We start from the raw sequence: 23,177 nt of genomic DNA, 5'->3' as shown, positions 1-23,177 counted from the left end.
TTGGCAAAACTGATGACAACAACAAAACTTCTATCAAAATGTCATTGGATCACATGAGAAAGTAAGTACTTACAATAATGGTTTGGCTAAATTACCTCCTCTGGCCTCCTTGGAGGTAAATCTGGATTACTGGGCTCTAATGTTGTCAAAAGAGGCTTTGTAGAATACCATACGGCTAAAAACATAATGAGCTTTACTAGAGGGGAGCATAAGTCTAAAGTTCAGCAGAAGGTGTATGTTTGTATGCAGTGACTAAGCATATGTAAGTAGGAGGCAATTACAGATGGCTGCAAATATGCTACTACTGCAAAACACATACGATGTTTTGTATCCCAGAGCAGAAAGCAGAAATGCTCTAAAGTACACAAGCTCGGCTACTAGCTGATACAGTGATGCTGAATTGTGTTATTTAGGACCACAGCATCACACTCAGCAGCTGCAGATCAGCAACAAAAGGTTGCTCACTTCTTTTTTTTTAAATTGAAAAAAGTTAATATGATCATGGAGAATTTGCAGAGATAAGAGGAATGTACCAAATGGAAAACAGTTCAGTAAGTCACATCCAGTAACAGCTCCATTAAAAACAAAGGTATGAGTTAACGATGAGACAGCATATATGAAATGAAATCTAACTACATTTGCCAGAGTGGCTAGCCTGCCCTCTCTCCACTTGGGGTTGCCTTATCTATTTTTGCTGTACTACAGTTCTGAGATTGGTTTGGGCTTAGTAAATACCGTTGTTGATTGTAAAATATTAATTTGAGGTATTGATTCTCTTAGGTATACTTTACATGTGTATTTTTCACTTTTATCTAGGCGGTGGCTTGTGCATTGAGAGATCAACCCTCACAGCACTTACCAATTTGCATCTTAACTGGGGAGGTGTCCTGGAGGAGGCTTATCAAGGAGATTGTTTTGGAAGTGTTGAGTGGGAACTGTCATTAATCTGAGGTTCCTTGGAGAGGACAGGGAAATAAACAGGTCCCAGTCCCTCCCTGCCTATGGGGAGGAACAGAGACCTTGCACTGGATGACAGGTTGGTATTTGGAAAAGAGGTTTTTACAAAAAACCCAACTTCAAAACCAAACCACTCTCCACTCCCTCTTCCACCCATTTAGGTTTCAAACCAAATAACAATCCTACTGGTATCTACAGACTGATCAGAGGTGAGCTGAGCAGCAAGAGCCACTCTAATTTTAAGGGAAAACAAGTCTGTAAAGGAGAGAACACATGACTAGGACCCATGCTACTGACCCCAACAGCTTTGCATTGGGTGAGAGAAAAGACAGGTAACCAGACATGTTTTTTTAATATATATTAAAAATATGTATAAATTAAAGCTACTCAATTACTTTTTTCTTCTTTTCTTTTCTTTCCTTTTTCTCCTAAGGTCTGTTCAACAGCCTTCTTGTAGAGTCAGCAGGGCACAGAATTCTGCCTTTAAGCCTGGAAATTGCATCAATGAGTGCAATTGCATCTTGAAAGACTGGAAAAATGAAAAGAAATGAGGATTTCCTGCAGGAATACAGGAGGTAATATACATTAGCATACTCTGGCCAGAATTTACATGTGCAGCAAAGCTCTAAGAAATAAGTCAAACTGAGGCCGCTTTTGGAAAAGTTACTCTAAGAGCATTCACACTTCACCCATATATAATGATGCAAAATAGGCTCATCCAGAGGACAAATGTGAGAATTCATTTTTTTACTCTAAATTGCTCACTTGAAGAATCTGGTGACTTGATAGGAAGCCTAGACTCACTGTCCTCCTAATCTGGGCAGTATCAATGGCCTTAAGAATGTGCTAGAGATGTTTAGTCTATTTTGGTAGAACTGGTCATTGAAAACATATCAACTTGATCTTAAATTAGCTAATGAAGACATAATTTGAACAAAGTCTGTTGTCCCCCTCAGGGGTCTACCATCTGCATTGCCTCTTTCTTCTTCAATGAGCCTCATATATTTGCTCCCTGAAAGCTTCCATCTTCTGACCCTCCATCAGTAAGTGGTTGTTGTTAGGTTGACAGCGTACCTTTTAACACCCTTTCAAGGGACAAAGGGACCGAGAGAGAAAATCCTCACCAGGATGAGTGCCCAGCAATTCTAACTCCCTATCCCATGCTTAAGGAAACAGAGCTCTTTCTGAAGCAGTACTTCCAAATGTTCTGGATTTTGCAGTGCTGTCAATCATTAAGACTTTGTACACTCCACTACATACTCTCACTAACAAATGCATAACTGGAAACATGGCAAAGGCACTATACTTTTGCAGATTAGCTCCTAACTACTTAATTATGACCATGGAGCTCTAGACCTGACGTTGGGAACCACTGCTGTAGAGCATCTTCTCACCACCAAGTAAGCATGTGGACGCCGATCTGTTCACCCCTCCTTCATTACAGCAGGCTCCCTGTTCACCCTCTTTCTCTCATGCTCCACCATGAAGTAACATGTGGTGGCTTGACGTGTACAACCTCTGCCAGCCTCTTGGAGAATGACCGTGGGTGGACATGGGCTGGACCTCAGCCAGCCCAGTGGGTGGGATGAACTGGAGAGTAGAGTCACTCCAGAACAGCTCTTTCACTAGCTCCAGCACCCAAAACTGGGCATTTTTACTGTTGGTAAAAAATAGCACTAGAACAAGAGTCAAGAAGATGGAAGTGTATTTTACATTAAAGAGCTGATAGGCCTTTTTTTTTTTCATGTGCACAGTGACTAACCTATTGACTCCTGGAAGAAAAATCTTACTGCAAAGAGGAAAAGTCAATGGTGCTAATTAGCAACAAAGTAGTTTAATTGAGCAAAAATGCTAGGAGAATCTCTGAATATGCTGATCCTGGAGGGCAGAGTTACAGCTTTTAAATTCTAAGCCCATAAATGTATTAACTAAGAAAGAATCATCACAGAAATTGTGATAAAATGGATTAATTTATGGAACTTTCTGCCACAAAATGCAATTGAGATTACAATGTTAGTAAGATTTAAGACAGAAATTAGGCTACAGAAAAAATTCCAATGGGGTTAAAAAGAAAACTCATCTGTCAAGAGGTTGTTTTGTATTAACTACCAAAAAAATTCTTTCACGTTCTACTGAAGTAGCAGAGATATTTTTAGACTAGATAAATTATTGTTTTTATAAGCTCTGATACTATTCTGGTAAATAATATATCAATATCTGCGTTCCTAAACATAGTCCAAGAATGAAAAACATGTTGGTTTGCTGTTTTGTAAAACATACTCATTTTTTGTTTTTATGAGATAAAACGTGTTTATCAGCCCGATAGCAATCTTGACAGTAGAACCAAGTTTATGAGTGCACTCTGAATCACCATGAAATTTCTATTTACTGCTTTTCAAAATGATCTGAATTAATTATCTTTTTTTTCCACTATCACCTAGTTTACTCAACTTAAAATGTTAAGTACGACAGCATTATAAATGGATTAAGATGCTATCTGATTTTTGCTATGATTTCTGTTTGCCTGTATTGTCACTCAGGAATAATGTTCTGTGAGTTGTTGCAAAGCTACTTTTCAGGAAAAAAAAAGCATCTGTTCATGTCATAGCAACAAAATGTAGGGAAAATTATATTCCTCATTCAACTGCAGAACTCTATTCTCCTCACACAAGGAAAAAAGTCAGGACCTACTCCATACTTTGAGTTTGTTTTAGCTGAATGCATAGACCAAAAATACATAATAATAGAAATATCATTTATAAATACATAATAAACTCCAACAGTTCCAAAATACTGCTTTTCTGACTCACATGACTTATGATTTTGATGCACATGCAAAGTAAGTTTAAATTAATACGCAAGGCCTGATCCAAAACCTCTTTTAAGAAAACAGAAGTTGTTTTAAAAGTACAGTGCTTGGGGCTTTACTGAAAACAGGGGATCCATACTGAATGTGATATACAACTTTACTTCAACCATATGCGTTTAAGAAAAGGGAAGACACATCGCTAGGGATAAAGGGAAAACACCACAACACTATACATACTCTTGATGTCCCACACACTTCATACCAAACTTAGTTATAAATGCTGTTACTAAATATAAAAAATTAATGCGGAAGGGCTTTAAAGATTTGGACAGCAAGATAAGCACTCTTGGGAACTTTACTATTTTCAAACAGACTTTTTCTGATTGTGCATAGTATAAGAATTATATCATGCTGGCAGCAGATTAACAGGAAAGAAATAGATGGGAAGTTACTGCTCCCTGCTCTGTTTACTTGAAATTTGCTACCAAAAATAGCTTATAGAAATGCTTCTTCGTGCAAAAGTATTTATTTTACAAGCTCAGCAAACTATCTTGATGATTACGTAACAATCATCCACTGAATTTAAAACGTTTCACTAATGCAGCACTCTGCCTAGCAGGTGAACGCCTGTAACAAAAACTGCTGGGGTTTTTTTTTCTGTTCTATTCCAATGAACTGAACACAGCGAGGGAAAAACTGAAAACATCAAAACATTTTTTCGTAATGAAATACTGTATTTTAATAGATGAAGGAAAAGATGTTTGCCCTGTTTAGGTTTCAGAGTCACAGGACATTTGAGGTTGGAAGAGGCCTCTGGAGGTCATCTGGTCCAACCCCCCTGCTCAAGCAGGGCCACCTACAGCCAGCTGCCCCAGACCACGTCAGACAGTTTTTGAGTATCTCCAAGGATGGAGACTCCACAACCTCCCTGGGCAACCTGTGCCAGCGCTCAGTCACCCTCACAGGAAAAAGTGTTTCCTGATATTCAGAAGAAACCTCCTGTGTTTCAGTTTGTGCCCACTGCCTCTGGTCCTGGCACTGGGCACCACTGAAAAGAGCCTGGCTCCGTCCTCTTTGCAACCTCCCTTCAGGTATTTATAGACATTGATAAAATCCCCCTGAGCCTTCTCTTCTTCAGGCTGAAAAATCCCACCTCTCTCAGCCTTTCCTCACAGGAGAGATGCTCCAGTCCCTTCATCATCCTCGTGGCCCTTTGCCGGACTATCTCCAGTATGTCCATGTCTCTCTCGTACTGGGGAGCTGACTGGTCTGTAGTTCCCTGGGTCTTCCTCCTTAAGGTTGCTCATAGAATATATAAATGCAAAATGGCTCTAGAGCATACGACTGAAACCACTTCCCCCCCCTACTACAATTACATCTTTGTGAATCCAAGACTTGTTAAAAACAGCCCGATTTTTTAAAATGGTGATGAGAACTCTCTTTCACTAGGAAGTCACAAGATTTCAAATACATCTACTAACAGAATCAGGCCGTGAAAAATCTGTATCAGAAGTGCATCAGACTTAAAGAAAGAGGAAAACAGTAAGTCTTAACCCTTATTGTTCCAAGTCAAAAGTATATTCTTCTCACCTTTGTATTGCTACCCATACTATGAATAAATCAGTTATATTTAATAATGGTTTCTAAGGTTCAGATGCTAAGTCAGCTAACTAATGCTACAGAGTTACTGCACATCTACGGTGACTAAATAAGGCTTTAACTTATCTGTAGCAACTCCATCAAAGGAAAAAGATATTCAACCTTCACATACCTGGGGAGTCCTGGAGTCTATTTTCAATTCTAACAATGCCTTTTGTGTGACACCAGTCAAGCTGCATTGTTCCATGGATCAGCCTCCTGACCTATAAAATGGAGATCTTTCTTTCTTAAGGTAAAGCAATCAGAGGAAACACAATATAGTTCCAAATACTTTTTTTTTCTATTTAACTATATTAAACATGCTTAATATCACCATGCTTAATTTTCCAAAATACATTTCAAATTTTCTAAAATATATTCCAAAGTACAACTATTTCAGTATTTAGGATATTCTCCTTTTAGCATCAGTGTTGTATTTGAAGAGGAAGAGCTATCCACTGTGGATGCCGGATGGTGCGCAGAACCACCATGTACTTCTGAGAAACCGTGGGGCTTAAGCAGCACCTAGTGGCTAAACTTATGTAGGCAGCCATTCCTATTTAGCTCTTTTTTCTCTTACTAAATTTAGCATTTAGGAAGTAAGGGAAGAGGTTCATTCCACCACTTTTGGTAAACAAAATCCAAAGGTGTGTTTGCTTTAAAATAAATTTTTACGCATCATTACCTTTAATGGAAAACAAGGGGAAAAAGCACTATGGACTACTAATCACACCCTAAAAACTGGAGCAGATTTATTACAGGAGAAAGACTAAGTATCTTCACCCAAGGAATGCAGGAATTAAGTTTCAACTGCATCTTGCAAAGCAATTTGGTTTTTTTCACTCAAATAAATCTCACGCCTTTCCAGTGAGAGGAAGAATTGAGGCCTCACTCCACTGTTGTGGAGGTTATTATTATTAAGGCATCTTGCACTACAACAACTTTAATGAAAGCTGCACCCCGAGTCAGGTAAGTGACCAGCAAGCAAATTCTTGTAGATCCTGGAGGAATGATTGAATTACTGTTCCTGGCTGCATTTGGTAACACGCTGTGCAACTATAGCACTGCAGCTGGTTGATGAGCTCTACCAGACTGCTTCAGTGCAGCCAGCCACATCAACGTATTAGGCTTTCAGCAGTGATTTAAGTTACTCTAGCAAATACAGCCTTACAACTCTTCCCCTTTCCCTTTTTTGTGTTCTAATACATCATACCTGTAAACGCACTAATTTAACCGGTACAGTTCCCCTTAAATGAAGGAAAATGCCTCACTTCACATTCACATCCAACAAAAGGAATAATCTCTACCTGAAAAAGACACTTTTCTGTTAGTAAATTGGTTCAATACATTTTTATCAGTTAATAATAAACTTTTGTAAATTGAATTCTAATCAATATAGTCACAAAATATTTTCAAGACCACGGCTAGACAAAAACATTCCAGGAAATAATTCTATCCTTTATGCTGCAGTGGAATTTTGAGCACACAAATGTAACGGGAAATTAACACATGTGATTCTGCAAAAAGTAAACCACTATGCAGAGTTGTCTAAGAAAGTTTAAAATGTTTCCCAAGGAACATCTATAAATACAACTGACCTTCAAGATTTCCATAAAATGAAAAGACATGAGTTGATGTACCTGATGAAGGATAAATTGCAAATGCACTACATCTTTTATTGAAATAAAGCAAAACACATTTGTCTGTTGATTCAAATAAGGGAAAATATCTTCAGGTTTTCAGCATTCAGTTCAAAATAAATTGCTATAAATTACTAAAAAAGGGCAGGGGTGGTGGTACAACCGGAGGTAAAAATCAACTTAGGTTGCAAATTCTAATACCTGCAGAAACCATAGTAGGAATACATCACGTTCCTGCGACCCAATCTGTAACAGGATCACTGTGGTCCAAAGCAACTCTGACCTACTTGTTGGTCCAATTTATTTTTGTCCACAAGCCTCTGCAATCAAACCAAGTCACTATAAAAGCAGTCTTCTGCTTATGCCTCTAAGACTGATCTTCTGTACGCAAAGATGATGCAGGTTTATCTTCAGCCTTTAGCATTCTTCAGAAGCTGGAATGCCTATTTTCCAATTGACAATTAAAAATAAATGAACTTATCCAAGTACTCCAAGAGTCAGAAAGCCTTAGCAGAAGGAAAATCTACACTCTACAAACAAATCTCTACTTTCACCTGGCTTGTTTAGCACGTCCATGCTACTTAAACCCCCTTCAGTCAAAATGCAAGATTGCCTTTACCCACCAGGGCAGGAGATACTGAAGAGAAATTGCCAGGAGCAAGAAGGTCAGTTAGAACAGTGCCAGCATACTACAATGAACATTTTTAAAGGTAAACGGGCAAATCCAGACTTGTTTTCTGTTTGGGTCGAAGCAAGGGAAAACATCAATGATCCATGTGCTGGTGAGTGACATATTTTCAAGGACAATTTCTGTCTAATGTGTAGGAACAGACAGACAAAGTTCAAGTCGTATGTTGAAACTTGCACCATTACCCAAAGCCTGTGGCAAAGGGATACAGCACTCTTATAGTTTTACCTATTTTTTCTAGGCCTAAAGAGCATGACTAACTGCTTATAAGATGAATTTTACATTGTACATCTTTGTATTTCAATTTATCAAGCTGTTTATTCTGTTAATTTCTCAAATTTGGTCTCTAGTATCATTAAAAGAAAAACAAACAAAAGACTCCCTTAAGCAATGCTGCGTTTTACCTTACAGAGTTGCCATTTTTGAACATACACAGATCAGATAGATGTGTCTTGAAAAAACCCAAGCATGTGATTCAGTACATCACTTCAATGAGTAACATGGTATCTCAGAGGTTTCTCTTCCCCATTAGCCCTTACACCTCCATTACCCTCCTTCTTTCCCCAGGAGCACCTCAAACATCTCCTCTTTCCACCTCAATAATCCTCTTGCCTGATTCCCCCTACTTCTTCTGTGGGATTCAGCAGAAGCCATTTTATATATCAATACTTTTTCCGAGAGGAAAGCTAAAGGAATTGCACACAATATATGAGAAAATGTATCTTCTATTGTACCATTTTCAACTGAACTGATGTTTTAGTAACTCATTTGAAGGAACAAAAATGACATGAACAGCTTTTACTTCATTTTAAAAAGTTAGTTAAGATTATAGTTTGCAATCAAACTTCAGTGTTTTATAAAAAAAAAAACCAGTGCGGATTCAGAGCTTCTGAAGCTACTGAAGACCATTAAGAACTGCCTAAGTGCCCATACACAGGTTATATCAATTTAGATCTTCTTTAAGGAAATTTGCTTCAAATGATGCAAATCTCTTTTAGGGAGTTAATCTATGACATGGCCAGTTGTACAAGTTTTGCATGTGTCACATGGAAGCCATATCTAAACTAGGTACCACACACGGTTTTGACTTGCTCTCAGCTTTAAAAATAAATGGCTTCAACAAAGCCATTGCAAATTTGCATTAAAATGAGGCTAAGAACAATTCAATATTAGAATAGCATATTATTCATTACTATACCTAATATAAAATACACACCGTTTTAAGAGCGGGGCTCTGAAACGCAAAGATTCCCCCCTTCTAGATAACTGCCTTGACCAGAAAGCTACAGAATCTTACTCTCTTGTTGGTTTGGTTTTTTTTTTTTTGGTTGGGTTTTTTTTTTTTTCCACTCGAACTTTAATTCTTAAATGAGAAGTATTCTGCTGGATTGTGGAAAGATGAAGATTGATTGCTGAGAAAAATACAAAATGAGATCTACAAATTGCAGCACAAGTGCTGTAAACACTAGGAGCCACCGTGACTGACAGCTGGCAGCACGTTGGTGTGGGCGCCTAACTCCTGCTGACGCAAGAAAGGGAACGGACATAGAAAAAATCAATTCGAATCTCAGAATCACCTGACTTGTACACATGTATGTAAAGGAAGAACAACCTTATGGTTAAACAGACTACGTCTGAAATTCAGGTACTTTTAAACATGAGTGCTGATGTTAATCAGAATATAAAAAAGCCTGTTGAAGGCTTTATTAAATGTCACTAGATTTCAATTAAACCTTAAGGGTTTTTCCTCCTCTCTACAAGAAAATATTTCTATGTATTACAATCCTGTGGTAGAAAACCAAAATATTTTCTTGAGAGAAATTAATCTGAAGCTCTAATTTGTTACAATTTGTAGACAACCCAAGGTGTCTAATCTTCCCAGAAATCTAAATACTAAATGCAATGCCTTTTTTTGGCCAGAGACTTTTGGCAAGTGACAGAGCATGAAGAATTAACATGAAATATGAATTTCTGAATAATTTGAAAAGGACAGATTAATGTTTTGACAAGATTTTATTGTGAAACATTGGATTTAGAAAAGGTACAAAATGCCAACGGTCAGATGTGTGCCAGTACAGTATTTCAATAGTCTATACACGTGGACAGCTGAATAGCTTCACTGCAGAACGCGTATTTATACATACTATCTAAAAGGGGGCCGCAATATTCACAGGCTTAAAATACATAAATAACTTGATCCAAAATGGCCATTACTGGTCAATGCTAATCAACATCTGGAAACAGGCTAAAAAGCACAATACAGTACAACAATCTCCTCGCAGATCCACGTTTAAAGAACATCAGTTTATTATGTCGATAATCTACAGCTCCAGGACACTATTTTCAGGACTGGGATTCAGTTGGCTAGTTTACAACTTTAAAAAATTCATGTTAAAAATGAGATTATGGAAGAAAACCCGCAGGTATTTAATTAGAACTAAATACTGTGAAGCCCCTAAAGATTTTTCGGACCAGGATTTATAAAGTTAATTACTTCTAATATAGAGCTTCAGTTTGTTCCTTTAAAATGTCCTTACTGCAGCTTGAACAGATATTATTAAGTGATTTTAATTCAAACTTTTCAATTTTCTATGCATTTCTGTGTTTTAAAACAAATTTAACCAAACATGGGTCACTGTTCAACTGGAGAAAAGTTATTATCAAAATACTAACTCTGAATTAATAAAAGTCATAAATTTGTATATTAAAAAAAAATAACATCCCCAAAGGATAGCAGCATTCTCTACCCTAGTTTAGCAAGTTTAAGGAAGAGCATTTATAAACATACAAAGTTGATTTTAGGGTATAAAAATACAGGTATACCATACGAAACAAGATAGCTTGATTTTTAAAATATTATTCAGTGGTCCGTCACTGCTGGAACTTGTTTGAACTACTGAAAAGGTGTTTACAGTTCAGCACATGGGTGGACAGCCAAGGAACTTTAGATTTTAGTTCTTTAATTAAAAGGTGTGTAGCTTATTCTACACAATTAAGCTTACTGAAATATAAGCAGTTACCGTGTTACCAATCCCTACCCAGAGCTGAACTAAACCTTTACTTACGTAAGTCTACTTCACTTTATGCCGATTCGTAACTCACCTTTCTGAACAGAGACCTTGGGGTATACTAAATTATGTTTAATAGAAATTTCTGAATATGACTAATGTCCATTAGGAGCAGAGCTAAACTAAACTGATGTAATTTAGAATCAAAATCTACCCAAAACATTAAAACAACCCACCCCTTGACACCACATCCACTCCCTTAATTAATTTCAAAACCATTAGTTTTGGTTATTCTTTTTTCATTGTGTATCTTTGCTGCGGGATGAGAATCTTGTAATTCATTAAGAAGAATCAACATAAGTTACAACTAAGTACATTAAATCAGACAATGTGGAATAAGTATTTTTTAAAACTTTGAGTTTAAAAACTTTAAAGTTTTTAAAACTTCATCACTAATTAAGGATGTAACATTGGGAGTACAATGTCTGCTATGGCATTAAAATTAGCGCTGTGCCAAATGGGAAAAATATATAAACAAACCACTAAACTCCAGTATGGCAAAAAACATTTCGTTTTTTGTTCAGGAAGTTTTTGGCATGAGCAGCACTAAAAAAATTCTACACCTCACAGACACAAGCTACAAAGGTTATCTAAAGCCAATACTCACTGTCCATCAATTAGCTAGCTCTTAATGCTGCTTCAAGCACTGCACTAGCCACTTTGATCTTTGTTTCAGATTCCTCTGTACACACATTTATATTTACATAAAACATTTATTAAACATGATTTTAAAACATAAAAACCTTATGTACAAAATACCAACATTCCTATAAATAAACAGTTGGAGAAAGGCACTTGCAAGAAAAATCTACAGTAAATATTACAAAAACCACACTGCCTCTGTTACTGTACAATAGATAATCTTTCGGTAAATCCCTATCACAAGAATGTAAAACACTAATTACTTGTTATAACTAAGAATATAACCGTTACAGTTGTATTTACACATACATATATGCCTCTTTAGTTTTGCTTGAGAGCACCATGATTTCCATTCTAAATTTATATTTTGATACGAAGTAAAAGAACAGTTGCCAGAAACCACTGTTCAGTGTCACTGCAGATTCATAAACTTTTGGCTGACATCAGTGTAGTTTAAAAGACTCAGTTACTGCTTTGTAAAAAGTACACCTAGTTCGTTATTGCATGTTGTCCTTTTAGAGAGAGCACTGCTATGCTCTCTATGCAATTGTTTAATACTATTGCTGGCAAAAAGTTTCCAATATCAAAAAAATAAAAACATTCTTCAAGCCAGTTGAAGTATTTCATCTGAACAGTAACTAAAAAAAGCTGCATATTAATTATAAAAACGTGTAGGAAACATGCCAACTAATCTGGTGTGCAAAAATATTTTTTCCACTACACAAGATTTTAAGGGCTTCACAGAATTACTCAAATTTACATTGAGTAGCAAACCCCATGAAAAACCAGTTCCTTAAGGAGATGTTAGTATACTCCCACTTTTATCAAACTTTTTACCCTTTGACAACGCTGCAACCTGTTTGAGCAGTTCTCTGTTTTTGGCCTGCAATACAGATAAAAAAAAGTTTTATGAATTACTGAAACGTCTCAGATAGTAGTGTCATGCACCAATTTCCTATTGCATTTATGAAACTAATTCTCAAAATGTACATGCTGAGAATATTCAAAGAAGATACTCATCACTTTTCAAAGATTTGTATATGCTTTTTGATATGCATATTCCTTCTTTAACTGAAAAGGTAACCGCATTTCTTGTATTGCAAAATTCAGTATCTGAGGTATTGCACTAAGTATCTGTTCAGTCTGTGATTTATAACGCAACTAATTCAGGCTTTCTTCCTGATAAAGTATGCTTTAACAAGAGACATTTTACTGTCAATTGTGTTAACGCTGAGCCCTTAAATTAGACCAATAGCACACTGACAACTGATTAAGTACCAGAGAACAGACACACAAAATAACATAACCTTTGAGAAAGCATGTGAGGTAAGCCTCTATCTCTTGAAGTTAGAAAGCAATTCTAACAGTTTAATTCTTATGGAGATTGTATGTGGACTGCAGAACTGCTGTACAATGCACCCGAAGTTAAACGTGGTAATGACCATTCAAGAACTTGGTACTATTTCACTGCTGTGAGTAAACAGCCTGAATACATAATTCCATCTGAAATATTTCTCAAGTATTGATAAGCAATTACTCACCTGCAACTGTTCCACAGTTTCCTTGTGAGCTTTCTCCATACTGTTCATCTTTGTCCTCAAGTTAGACTCCTGGTACTGGAAGTCTGCCTTCAGTTCTGTCAACTGAAAGCACAAATTCTATGAAGATTCTTTGGACTGCCACAGTATACATCTTCCAATCAATCTGTGAAATTTTTATGGAAGACTCAGGAATCTCAGGAAACACTATATTTATTTACTATTGCAGTATTGACAGCTTGGCACTTGAGAAGTAGCTTGAAAAGTAAGTATGTCTATTTTATATGAAGAAAACAACTGTACTTATATAACCATATTGTTTGTTCAGGATTTGGTATAAAAAAGGTTAATCCTCAAGAAAAAAAATTCAAATACAAAACTAATGATTTATAATCTTAGCTGTTCTTTCAGCTGTGACATACTTATCACAAGCTTCAGTTACGTCTCTTCAGTTTTATGGTATAGTAACACATGAAAAATCTTCCATACAAAGACAGTAGAAAGGATTCCTTTGTGTCCTTTTATGCTACAATTTGTCCTAAACAGAAGTATACATTCCAGAGTTTCACTGCTTCTCGATCCACAATACTGGAATTAAACTGTGTTATTAGAAATGTGTAATTAAAATGACTTAACTTACGATTTAATTCTGAGTATATGGTGTAGTATGGCTGCCACTGGGTCTCTCCCGAGACAGGCAGAGATCCAGATGACATGCACCAAGGCAGGTGTTTCTAAATCGTGATACATGCTTCCATCCAAGCAGCTGAATGCTTCTTCTGGAGGCATGTGCAGCTGGGTGAACTACTAACAGTTTGTTGTATATGGACCCAGAAGTTTTAGGAACCACTTCTTTAAAAAGTTTAGTTCCTCAAAGCATCCCAGATTCACCTGGCTATTTTAAATCTCTCTGGTCAATTTGGATTTACCAGGAAAGGAAGCCTCTTAGCTAGCAAAGAAGCCCGCTATAACAAACCAGAGCACACATTCCTAAAATGACCTCCAAGACTGCTCTTACCAACCTGAGTACGTGTCAAATCACATACAGTGAAACAAGGTATTCAAAAGAACTGTCAATCAAATGGTCCTAAATAAAGTGCAGGTATCTTGATACAAGGATATATACCTCACTATACACAGACTGCTGCTCAAGGTCTGTACTTACAGCTGTTGTAAATTCCAGAGGATCCAGTACAAAACCACATACCACAAACTAAACATCAAAAAAACTAGTAGTATTGCACCATAGTAAAGTATGCAACTAGATGAGCAGACACACTACCTGTGAACATTCAGCAAATTGTGGTCCCTTCCTAATGATTAAGTCTCAGGGCCCTACGGTAATGTCTTGATGTCTCACTAACATTTTGTCCAGAAAGAGAAACAAGGCTAGTACTGCAAACAATAAGCACTGGTAATGACACGGCTGAGATCTTGACTCATAACAAAAAATGATGAATGAGGATTGGCTGTAAAGCTGGTGTACTGAGTTGGTTTTGTTGCCATATGTTACACATATCAGAGGTTTTTCTTTTGGAGCGCTCCAAACTGTTTCAAATGCTGTCCCTACACAAATCTTGGGACAAGATCGTAACAGAAATCTCCCATAGGTCTGGCTTAGGCTTTTATCCCAGTACATGTCTTTACATTTACTATCTCACAATCACAAAAAATCTGCAGTGCATTCATTTGTTGTAAATTTTTCAGCTATGCAAACATTGTAGGATGTGTTCAGCTTTTCTCCCCCCTGCAGCAGCTGAAGAAAGTAAGTGACATTCTGAGAGTGAGTAATTCATGCCTGAAGGAGTCTTTAAGTTCAAAGAACTCTGAGGTCAAATAAATAGTTTTAGCAGTAGGGATATTAAAATTATTAATGCTCTCCCTATGGAAATAGCACAAAACAAGTTACTGCAGTGGTTATGCAGAAGTAGGTGACATTTCCTTTTGTTAGCTTTGCCCAGTAGATAAAATATAGAAAGAGATAAGTGAATTTCCTACTGACTCATGATCTTCTACTGGCTTTATAAGACAGAGATCAGGGCCTTAATGTCTGTCCTTTGCAGAGAATCCATGACAGCTCTTTCACGTTAATCGCTTAAAGGCTTGAAATAGCAAGTACTTCCAACATCAGGTATATTATAACAGTGATATAAACGGAAAAAGGTTCAATATCTTTCACAGAACACATTTATGTGTAGAAATGAAGACACTGAACTCTGGTTTAAAAGTGGAAGCATTTTCCTTTCAAGATCAATGAGCCTTTCTTAACCATCAATGTTTTGATAGACCACCACACATCTATAATAAAAATTTTACTTGAAAATATAGTAAATTTATTTTTAATACAATTCCATAACCTATTCAATCCTGAACAGACATTCTAGAGCCGCCGTAACAGACAGTGTCTTAAAAGCACCTACTTAATCAGATGGCAGACAAATAAGCTCTAATAAAGGCAGAGCAAAGAAAGTATTTGTAGCTATTTCTCTTTTCTTGTTAGTCATTAGGTTGTTTGAAGGGTGAATCTCTTGTATGAGTTTCACTGCAGCCATTTTGGCCTGACTATTTCGCTTAACTTTTGTTGACTGCCAGGCATCTAATCCAAGCTTTTCTTCTAGTCTCTGACCATCCACAAAGACTTGATAACCTACACTACACATATGCTACCAATCTTTTAAAATCAAAACACTTAATTTTCATACACTGTACATGTAAATTTGGACACCAACTCATTAATTATGGCTATAGTTGCTTTAGTTTAAAACTAAACAAAAACTATGCTAAACTCAGAATGGCTACTACTCTTAAACCTCCTCTTATCTTGTGTGCCCATCAGCCTATGTAGGTATCCAGGATCTTTGCTGTGACTCAGTTTAGAATATGTGAAATATACAAACCACTGTCTGGCATTTTATCCATCACCTGTGGCACGCAGCCTGAGTAACAGTGAACCAGAGGGCTAGCTTCTAGATGGCTGAAGTGAGGAAAGATGAATTCCTCTTTGACTTAGAGCCAAAATATATTCATGATACAAAAGTCCCAAACTTGTCATTTAAATGGTAAGATCTGATTAGTTGCTAAAAAAATTGTATTTTGTTTTATCTCACCATTTTGACATTGTTAGGAGTCTACAAAATAGAAAACAAAATGATAAAGTTCTTATTAAGCAGGTGTAACTTTTACCTTTTTATCTTTTTCTAAAATAGTCTGATCTCTTTGCTGCAGAAGACGTTTAAGTGACATTACTTCTTCTTTCAGCTGACTTATGAGGACAAAGTTGTCAGTTCCTCCACTGTCCGCTGACTGATTTATAGAGCTACTAAAAATAAAAAACAATAGTTAGTTACGACATCAATAGGAAAAAACAGTATGTTTTTTTAAATTTCAAATTGGGTAATTAATAATTCCACAAACATCCTTAAGAACTAATGCAAATAAAGTATGTACCTGACAGAAACGGATGCAACTGGCAAATTACCTTACTAATGGCACACATTACATACACCTGCAGAAATATAATTAAGTATTAGCTTTGAGGGGGACGAATACCTTTTGACTTTTATTCCAACTGTTTGGCCAGAGACAGAATAAAGATTCAGTCTCACACATTAAGGTCCAAAAGACTTCTCTAGATAATAGGTCAGCTTAAAGCAGTAAGTTCCACCCTGCATCTAACTGACAAAACACCAATGTCAGGGAATACTATTTTGTTGATAACTGTTGCCTCGTACATAAGCTTTATTTAATTTTGCCCCAAACAGCTTAAAAGCAGGAAAACAGTGCCAGTTTCCTGCTAATAAAGTCATTTAGTTGACTGACAGCACTCAGATGCCACCCAATAATCTGTCTGTCTGGACAATAGTTTCGCCTCCCTCATTCTTCAGACCAAAAAAAAAAGAGAAAAGAAGCAACTGGCCACAAATCAGTGCTCTACCTGGTTGAAATGGCTCAGCTTTACAAAAATATAACTTTACCTATCTCCATTTGATGGCTTGGATTCCAGTTTGGGTTTTTTCTTTGGAGTTTCATTCTGAATAGCTGCAGAGGATTTATGGCTGAAATCAAACAAAATGTAAACCTAAAGCCTCATACTATATAACTCTCTAATATCACCATTTGGTACATGTAAAATAACTAACTCATGCTCCTAGCTGGAATGCTAGAGACTAGCCAGAAATGCAAGGAAAAAAAAGCCCTTCAAATGAAAACTGCAAGATAAATTAAAAGGAAATTAATAAATAATATCATATTTACCTCTGTTTCCATAGTCCCTGATCTTGTTCTGGACTCAGACTGCTGATTCTGAAATATGTGAAATGTACTCGGTAACTGACCAAACATGCCATTATTTCTAAGTTTATGTGAATGGTATCTGTGCTTGAGAAAAATCCACACCCCCCCCTTTTTTTTTTTTAATAAAGTTAACAATTATGAATTTTCAGCTGGACAGCTGTATTATCTGTCATATTCGTGATCACTCTTTACTATGTCAGGATGCTATAAAAATATTTCTTGGCTAAAGAAATTTACACTATTGTAAGACACAAGGGGTAGACTTCAAGACTGATGGCTAAATCGTTTCTCTGGTACCTCCCTATTTTTGTGAACTTTGTATTTCTAATCTTGTACTCAGCAAGCTGGTCTAAAGCAGCATTCCTGGGATTCCCATACTGCCATATGAACATTGCCTGAAGTAGGCCTTATGTGGTGGCATAAGAGCAAAGTTAAGTTTTGGATCCCTGAAAATAACTGCTGCTCAGGTTTAAACATTCGTTTTCAGTAATTTCAAAAGCAACTAATAAACGCCATTGATATAGGAATATTAAAATGTAGAAGATTGCACTGAATGAAGTAGTTCAATGAATCTGTATTTCTACCTCACTGTCTCATCTTAACAATAACTGAAATGGACAAGGAAAAAGAGTCGTATTTATTGGACCAGAAGCACTGCACCCATGGCAGTCTATAGAAATAAGGTGCCAAACCAGGAACGTTGTGACCTGTATAGAGATATGCTTACTTTTATAACTCTTGAGTATACTAGAAGCTCTATTCTGTAGTAATGAGCTAACTTTTTTTTTATCTCATCCTTACTATATTTCTGCCACATGCATTAAGATTTAGCTTGTTGTAACTCAATTTTCAGCAGAGATTTGAAAAAAACAGAAACAGTACAATAACTCTCTGCATGACAAGAATAATTTTCTTCTTCAAATTCCTAAAAAAAAAAAAATAGAAAAAAAAAATCCTATTTTTCTCTCTTTTTCAGTGAAAGTATGTGCATTTCTCTTCTCCTAATTCCAATATCATTCCAGCTTATTTTGCTTTTATCTTTAAGTCAACTTAGTCAGGCAAGTTTCAGTCCAAGCGGAAAATTATAAGCACTAGAAAAGTGAGGCTTAGAATGAAAGTGTTTGTGTGTCTGGGGTCAGGGTCATTACCATTGCAGCCGTAGTATTTACTGTCCAACACAAAAATAAAATAAGTAGTTCTAAAGTTACGCTGCCATAAGCCTACCAATGAAAATAAGAATCATGACTGCTATTATACTGGCATAAAAACCAAATCAATTTTGGGATTTACAACTAAATAAACTGGGTACATACGTTAAGGTTGGTATGCTGCGTATGCCATGGCCAGAGGTGGCATGCTGAGAAAAGTTGCAGAAGATGGGACAAAACTGTGTGAAATGTTATCAGAGTGCCAGTAACTGAACTGACAGAGTTATTTTCCTATGTCTGTATCACAGACACTTGCAAACTGCCTATTCCAGCAAGATTTGATTATAAAAACTAGCAAAGAGATACAAACTGGTCCTAGACTGAGGGTGATCCCACACCGTTGCTTCTGCTTCTCCATTTTACTGCAAGTATGTGCGCACAAACAAGTCAGAATGAAGTAAGTTAGGGTGGGGATTCTGAGCAAAGTAGCTGTTTTGTGCTCACTGCTAATACACACCTTTTAACCCATGGTAAATGCATGTAAAATAGCAGTTATCACACAGCAGTTACTGCTTAGAAAGCCAAAGTCAAGTTCATCCTCAAGTAACTTGTTTCTGTAGCCATTCCGTGGATTTCTTTTCTAGACTTGCCACCCATTTTAACATTGACTAGTGTAACGATCACCAAGAATTTCTGCTTTTTGCTGACCTTCCTTTATCCAAACTGTAAGAATACAAGGATTTTGACAGACCATGGAAGAACAACATACTGCTTTTGATGCCATGTTTTAAACAGCATTTCTTAGTTCCTTTGATTTGATCTCAGTACTAACAGAACACAGAGGAGGAAGAGGTACCAACAGCTACTTTAATTTTTGAAATACTTACTTATGATGACTGCTGCTGTGACGATGATGGTGGTGGTGATGGTGGTGGTGTTTTGAATGATGCTGGTCTTTCTCAGTAAGAGATGAAGATGAGGAGTTAGAATGTGAAGATCCTAGGCTCTTCCTCTGTTCTTTTGTCTTCTGTAGCACTCTCTTGTAGGACAGTGTGCAGAGCCAACACAACAACTTTCCATCAACCTTTTGGGAAATAATTCACAGCAGGGTTTTTTTCCAAGTATACTTGTACTAGAAAGATGTACTTCAATATTTGCAAGAAAAATTTGTTTCACTTCATGTGTTTCTCTTTGGGAAAAATCCAGACATCTCTTTGGTATGAAACAGCAGTACCATATCTCCAACGTATGCACGTTATCTTTTAGGAAAGTGAATCTTATTCCATTTCTTTTTGTCATTTAAAGTTAGGCTAGAAAGCAGTCTTAGCAAATGTTGGACTTGCTCTATATCACAGAAGTGACAATAACTTTTTAAAGGGACAAATCATTTTTAGTTTAAACACCATGTACCCTCTCTCAACCCATCGTATTCCAGGCAGAATCAAGATGTCCAGCCAACGTGTTACTTGTACCAAGTAAATTCTTCTGTAAAAACAGCACTATTCTTGGGTTCAGGCAAGAGGCTTTTGAGGTCATTTCCTCAGCACCTTCTGGAATGAGAAAGTGGCACTCACCAAAGCTATTTAAGAAAACAGAACACAAAGGGCTGCTCAGAGCAGTCTACCTCTCTGGTGCAGTACTTCAAGGCAAGGCAGGCAAATCAGACGAGGTAAAGTGACAGATTCAAGTTACAGACATATATATGATCCAATGGATGGGAAAATAAAAATAATAAAAAAAAAAAATCAAAGCACCAGGAACTGTTCAGCTGCTTAATCTCTGTTCCCCGGCTATGACTATCAACTTACGCTTAAGCTTATGTTTAAAGACAGTGATTTAATTTCAAGTAAGTTAGCTCAGTAGCTAACATAACAATTGCAAGTTGTGAAATTTAATTCAAATATTATAAAGCACAGCACAGCAACTTTAATCTAGTATTAGTGAACTTAAGATACATTCCTGTTAATCCTTCTCTTATGAAGGAGGCAAATTGTCTGTTGTCAGCCTAAGCCACTACAGCTGTGAAACAAAGCCTACCTTCCTTCTTCCCTCCTCTTTTCGATCAAAAGCACACTGCTGTTTGCACTGTTCACATGTCTGCGGTGGGCCGTACTTCTTCTCCGAGTTGGTGCAACGCTGACATTTTGTGCCAATAAATGCTGCAATAATGTTACAATACTGACAAGGCTTGGGCTGAAAAACAGGTAAGTTGAACTGAAATTAATACATGTACAGTTTCTGTAATGAACACAGGTATTTCAAATCACACAATGATGCTTCTAAACTACTAGGGCTTCATACAGCCTATCTTAAAGAACCTTCTTCCTACCATTTCTGTCTTCAGTACTAAACTTTTCCCCTAAATGATGCTCCTTCAATGGTCAAAACCAGTCTGGACTTTCCATGAAAACCCAGGTACATATTCAATGAAAGAAACACATACAGTGTGATTGCTCACCTCTACACCTGCCTCTTTTTTTATTTTTTTTTAAAATATGATGATATTTTCTTTCTGTTTTACTACATTACTGAAGAAATTACTTAAAAAACTTTAAAAGAAGAGTAATCAAGTCATTTTTAGACTGGAAGTTTCTGAAAACATCCCTCTCCCTTGCACTACTCAGGGATTTGATAACCCTACAGCTCCAAGATCAGTATCCTGATCCCTGCAATTCTGCAGGAAACTTAAAAAAGAAAAAAGAAAAGAAACAAAACCAACTTCAGATACAATCAGGTCAGGTTATCAACTTTTATATCATGCACTTAACTAGAATAATATGCTGCTGGAAAATAAGATTGCTGTCAGTTTTCATGAGTTAGAAATGGCTGATTATCTTCAATGTAGTTCTGTTTTTTGAGGAACTACTGATAAAAGACATTGTTGGATCTGTCTCGCACTTCATTTTGCTACATTTTAAGCTTTTGAAAGAACGTTCTTTGTTCAGTTTACATTCACAAAATGCCTGACTACACACCAACAGCTGTTACGTTTCTCAAATAAGCTGAATTTCATCTAATATGGTTTATGTCAAGTATATAGAAGTTATGCACTTTTGTTTCACAACAAGATTATCTTGATACCTTCTATAAACTAGTATCTGCAGGGTGCTCAGATACAACGTGTGTATTCATATATTAAAAAATTAATTTTTCTAACAGAACTGAAGCTGAAATTCAAGATGAGAAAATGCAAAGTAACATGAATACAGCTAATACTCATACAATCTTTTCTACTTAATAGCTTAACACGATTAACATGCATTTAAAATTTTTTAAGACTTACATAATATAAAGTGTGTGGTATTAGCAGATTTTCACATTCACCACTCATTAAAAACACAGACAGCTAATGGTCTTTTTGCCATCAAGTGTGCGTTTATGAGAATATGCGAAGAATAACTTTACATGCATAAAGTGAAATAACATTGTTTTTGCTACGAATAGCTATGTTGCAGTTATTCATAACTGTTAAGCTACACATAAGTACAATAGATTTCAATTTGAAAAAACAAACCATAAGCCACAAAGGAAATCAAGAGCTGCCAGTAATTTTCATCACCTTTCTGAAAGGTAATCTTTTTCTTTTTTCCCAAAAGAAAATAAGAAGTTTAGTTGCAAGAGAACTTTTTTCATTTAAAAGGTGAATGAACTTAACTTCAATATTTAGAACGAAGAGCCTACTCACCGTTCCAAACTGCTTCACGTTTTGGGCGCATTTCTTGCATATCGTATTAGTTTTGCTAAAGATAAAATTGCATAATGTTGAATTCAGCGACAAACACACACCTTGAAATTCTTTCCCATGCAATTACTGGAAAACACACATGCAAACACACACTGTGGTAAGCAGTTAACGACAAGTGAACAAATCTAACATTGCACCGCGTTTAGGTGACAGTCTGATGTTGCTAGAGCAGGCAGGCAGGTTATTTTACTGCGGTTCTGCCCTCTTTAGCACCTCCACCGGGGTGGATTTCTGCCGCTACAAGCGGCCGTGCCTGCGGGACAGCTCTTCCCCCCGCAGGTCCGCCGGCCGCCTGCGGCAGGACTTCAGCAGCTCGCCCGTACCGTACCTCTCCTGCTGAAACTCCGACCGGCAGTAAGTGCATTTCACGATGGGGTGGGCGATGCGGCACTCCTGAGGAGAGAAGAGCGGCGTTACTCCCCTCTGCCAGAGCCGCGGAACCCTCAAACCGACCTCACCCGCCGCTCGGCGGCCGGTACCGCGCCGGGCGCTGCCCGAGGGGCGTCCCCGCGCCAGGGCCGAAGCCGCCGCCACCCTCCTCCCCGGGAAGCCAGGGCTGCGGGAGCCCCAGCCCCAGCCAGGGGGGCCCGTCCTGGAAAGCGCTGCCCCGCGCCTCAGCCCCCCGCGCCTCAGCCCCCCGCGCCGCCGCACCTTGCACAGCTGCTGGCCCTGGGAGAGCTCCTCGAAAGGGTAGCGCTGGTTGCACTTGGTGCAGGCATAAAGAGCCGGGGCGGCCGCCGCAGCCGCCGCCGCCATCCGCGCCGCGGGCGGCGGGGCGGACACGGGCGGGCCGAGGGAGGGGAAGAGGGAGGTGCCGGGGCGAGGGCCGGAGCGGCCGCCTGGGCCGCCGCCGAGGAGCCGCCCCGCCCTCCCGCCGCCGCCGCCGCCGCGCCTGGGGAGCGCGCCCCGCCGCCGCCCTAGGCCCCGCGCCGAGCCCGCGCCGCCGCGCCGCGTCCCCCTTGTGTCGGTGTCGGCATCGGCGTCACCCCGCGCCCCCCGCCCTTCCCTCCG

At 38.0% G+C, this 23,177-nt stretch overlaps 1 protein-coding gene across 13 annotated transcripts; it reads right to left on the bottom strand.

Moving 5' to 3' along the window:
- Positions 1 to 1,223: 1,223 nt before the first annotated feature.
- Positions 1,224 to 22,973, bottom strand: FAM76B (family with sequence similarity 76 member B). 13 transcript variants are annotated; one of them, XR_012672032.1, is made up of 13 exons: positions 22,818 to 22,970; positions 22,495 to 22,559; positions 22,107 to 22,161; positions 20,459 to 20,614; positions 19,309 to 19,505; positions 17,235 to 17,282; positions 16,955 to 17,035; positions 16,164 to 16,299; positions 12,984 to 13,085; positions 12,280 to 12,325; positions 6,618 to 6,711; positions 5,538 to 5,628; positions 1,400 to 1,486 (listed from the first exon to the last, which is right to left on the bottom strand). XR_012672032.1 is itself a non-coding variant. In XM_075140117.1 (11 exons), the coding sequence occupies exons 1-11, from the start codon at positions 22,920 to 22,922 to the stop codon at positions 1,386 to 1,388; spliced, it is 1,089 nt and encodes a 362-aa protein (XP_074996218.1). In that variant the 5' UTR covers positions 22,923 to 22,973; the 3' UTR covers positions 1,227 to 1,385. The 13 variants fall into 13 exon arrangements, 9 of the variants coding, with proteins under 9 accessions (XP_074996226.1, XP_074996224.1, XP_074996221.1 ...); XR_012672030.1 differs by lacking the exon at positions 12,280 to 12,325 and having other exon boundaries at positions 22,818 to 22,971; XR_012672031.1 differs by lacking the exon at positions 12,280 to 12,325 and having other exon boundaries at positions 1,442 to 1,515; positions 22,818 to 22,971.
- Between the last annotated feature and the right edge of the window lie 204 nt (positions 22,974 to 23,177).

Source organism: Calonectris borealis, chromosome 1, assembly GCF_964195595.1.
Source record: "Calonectris borealis chromosome 1, bCalBor7.hap1.2, whole genome shotgun sequence".
NCBI lineage: Eukaryota > Metazoa > Chordata > Aves > Procellariiformes > Procellariidae > Calonectris > Calonectris borealis.
This window is presented reverse-complemented; position numbering and strand designations above follow the sequence as displayed.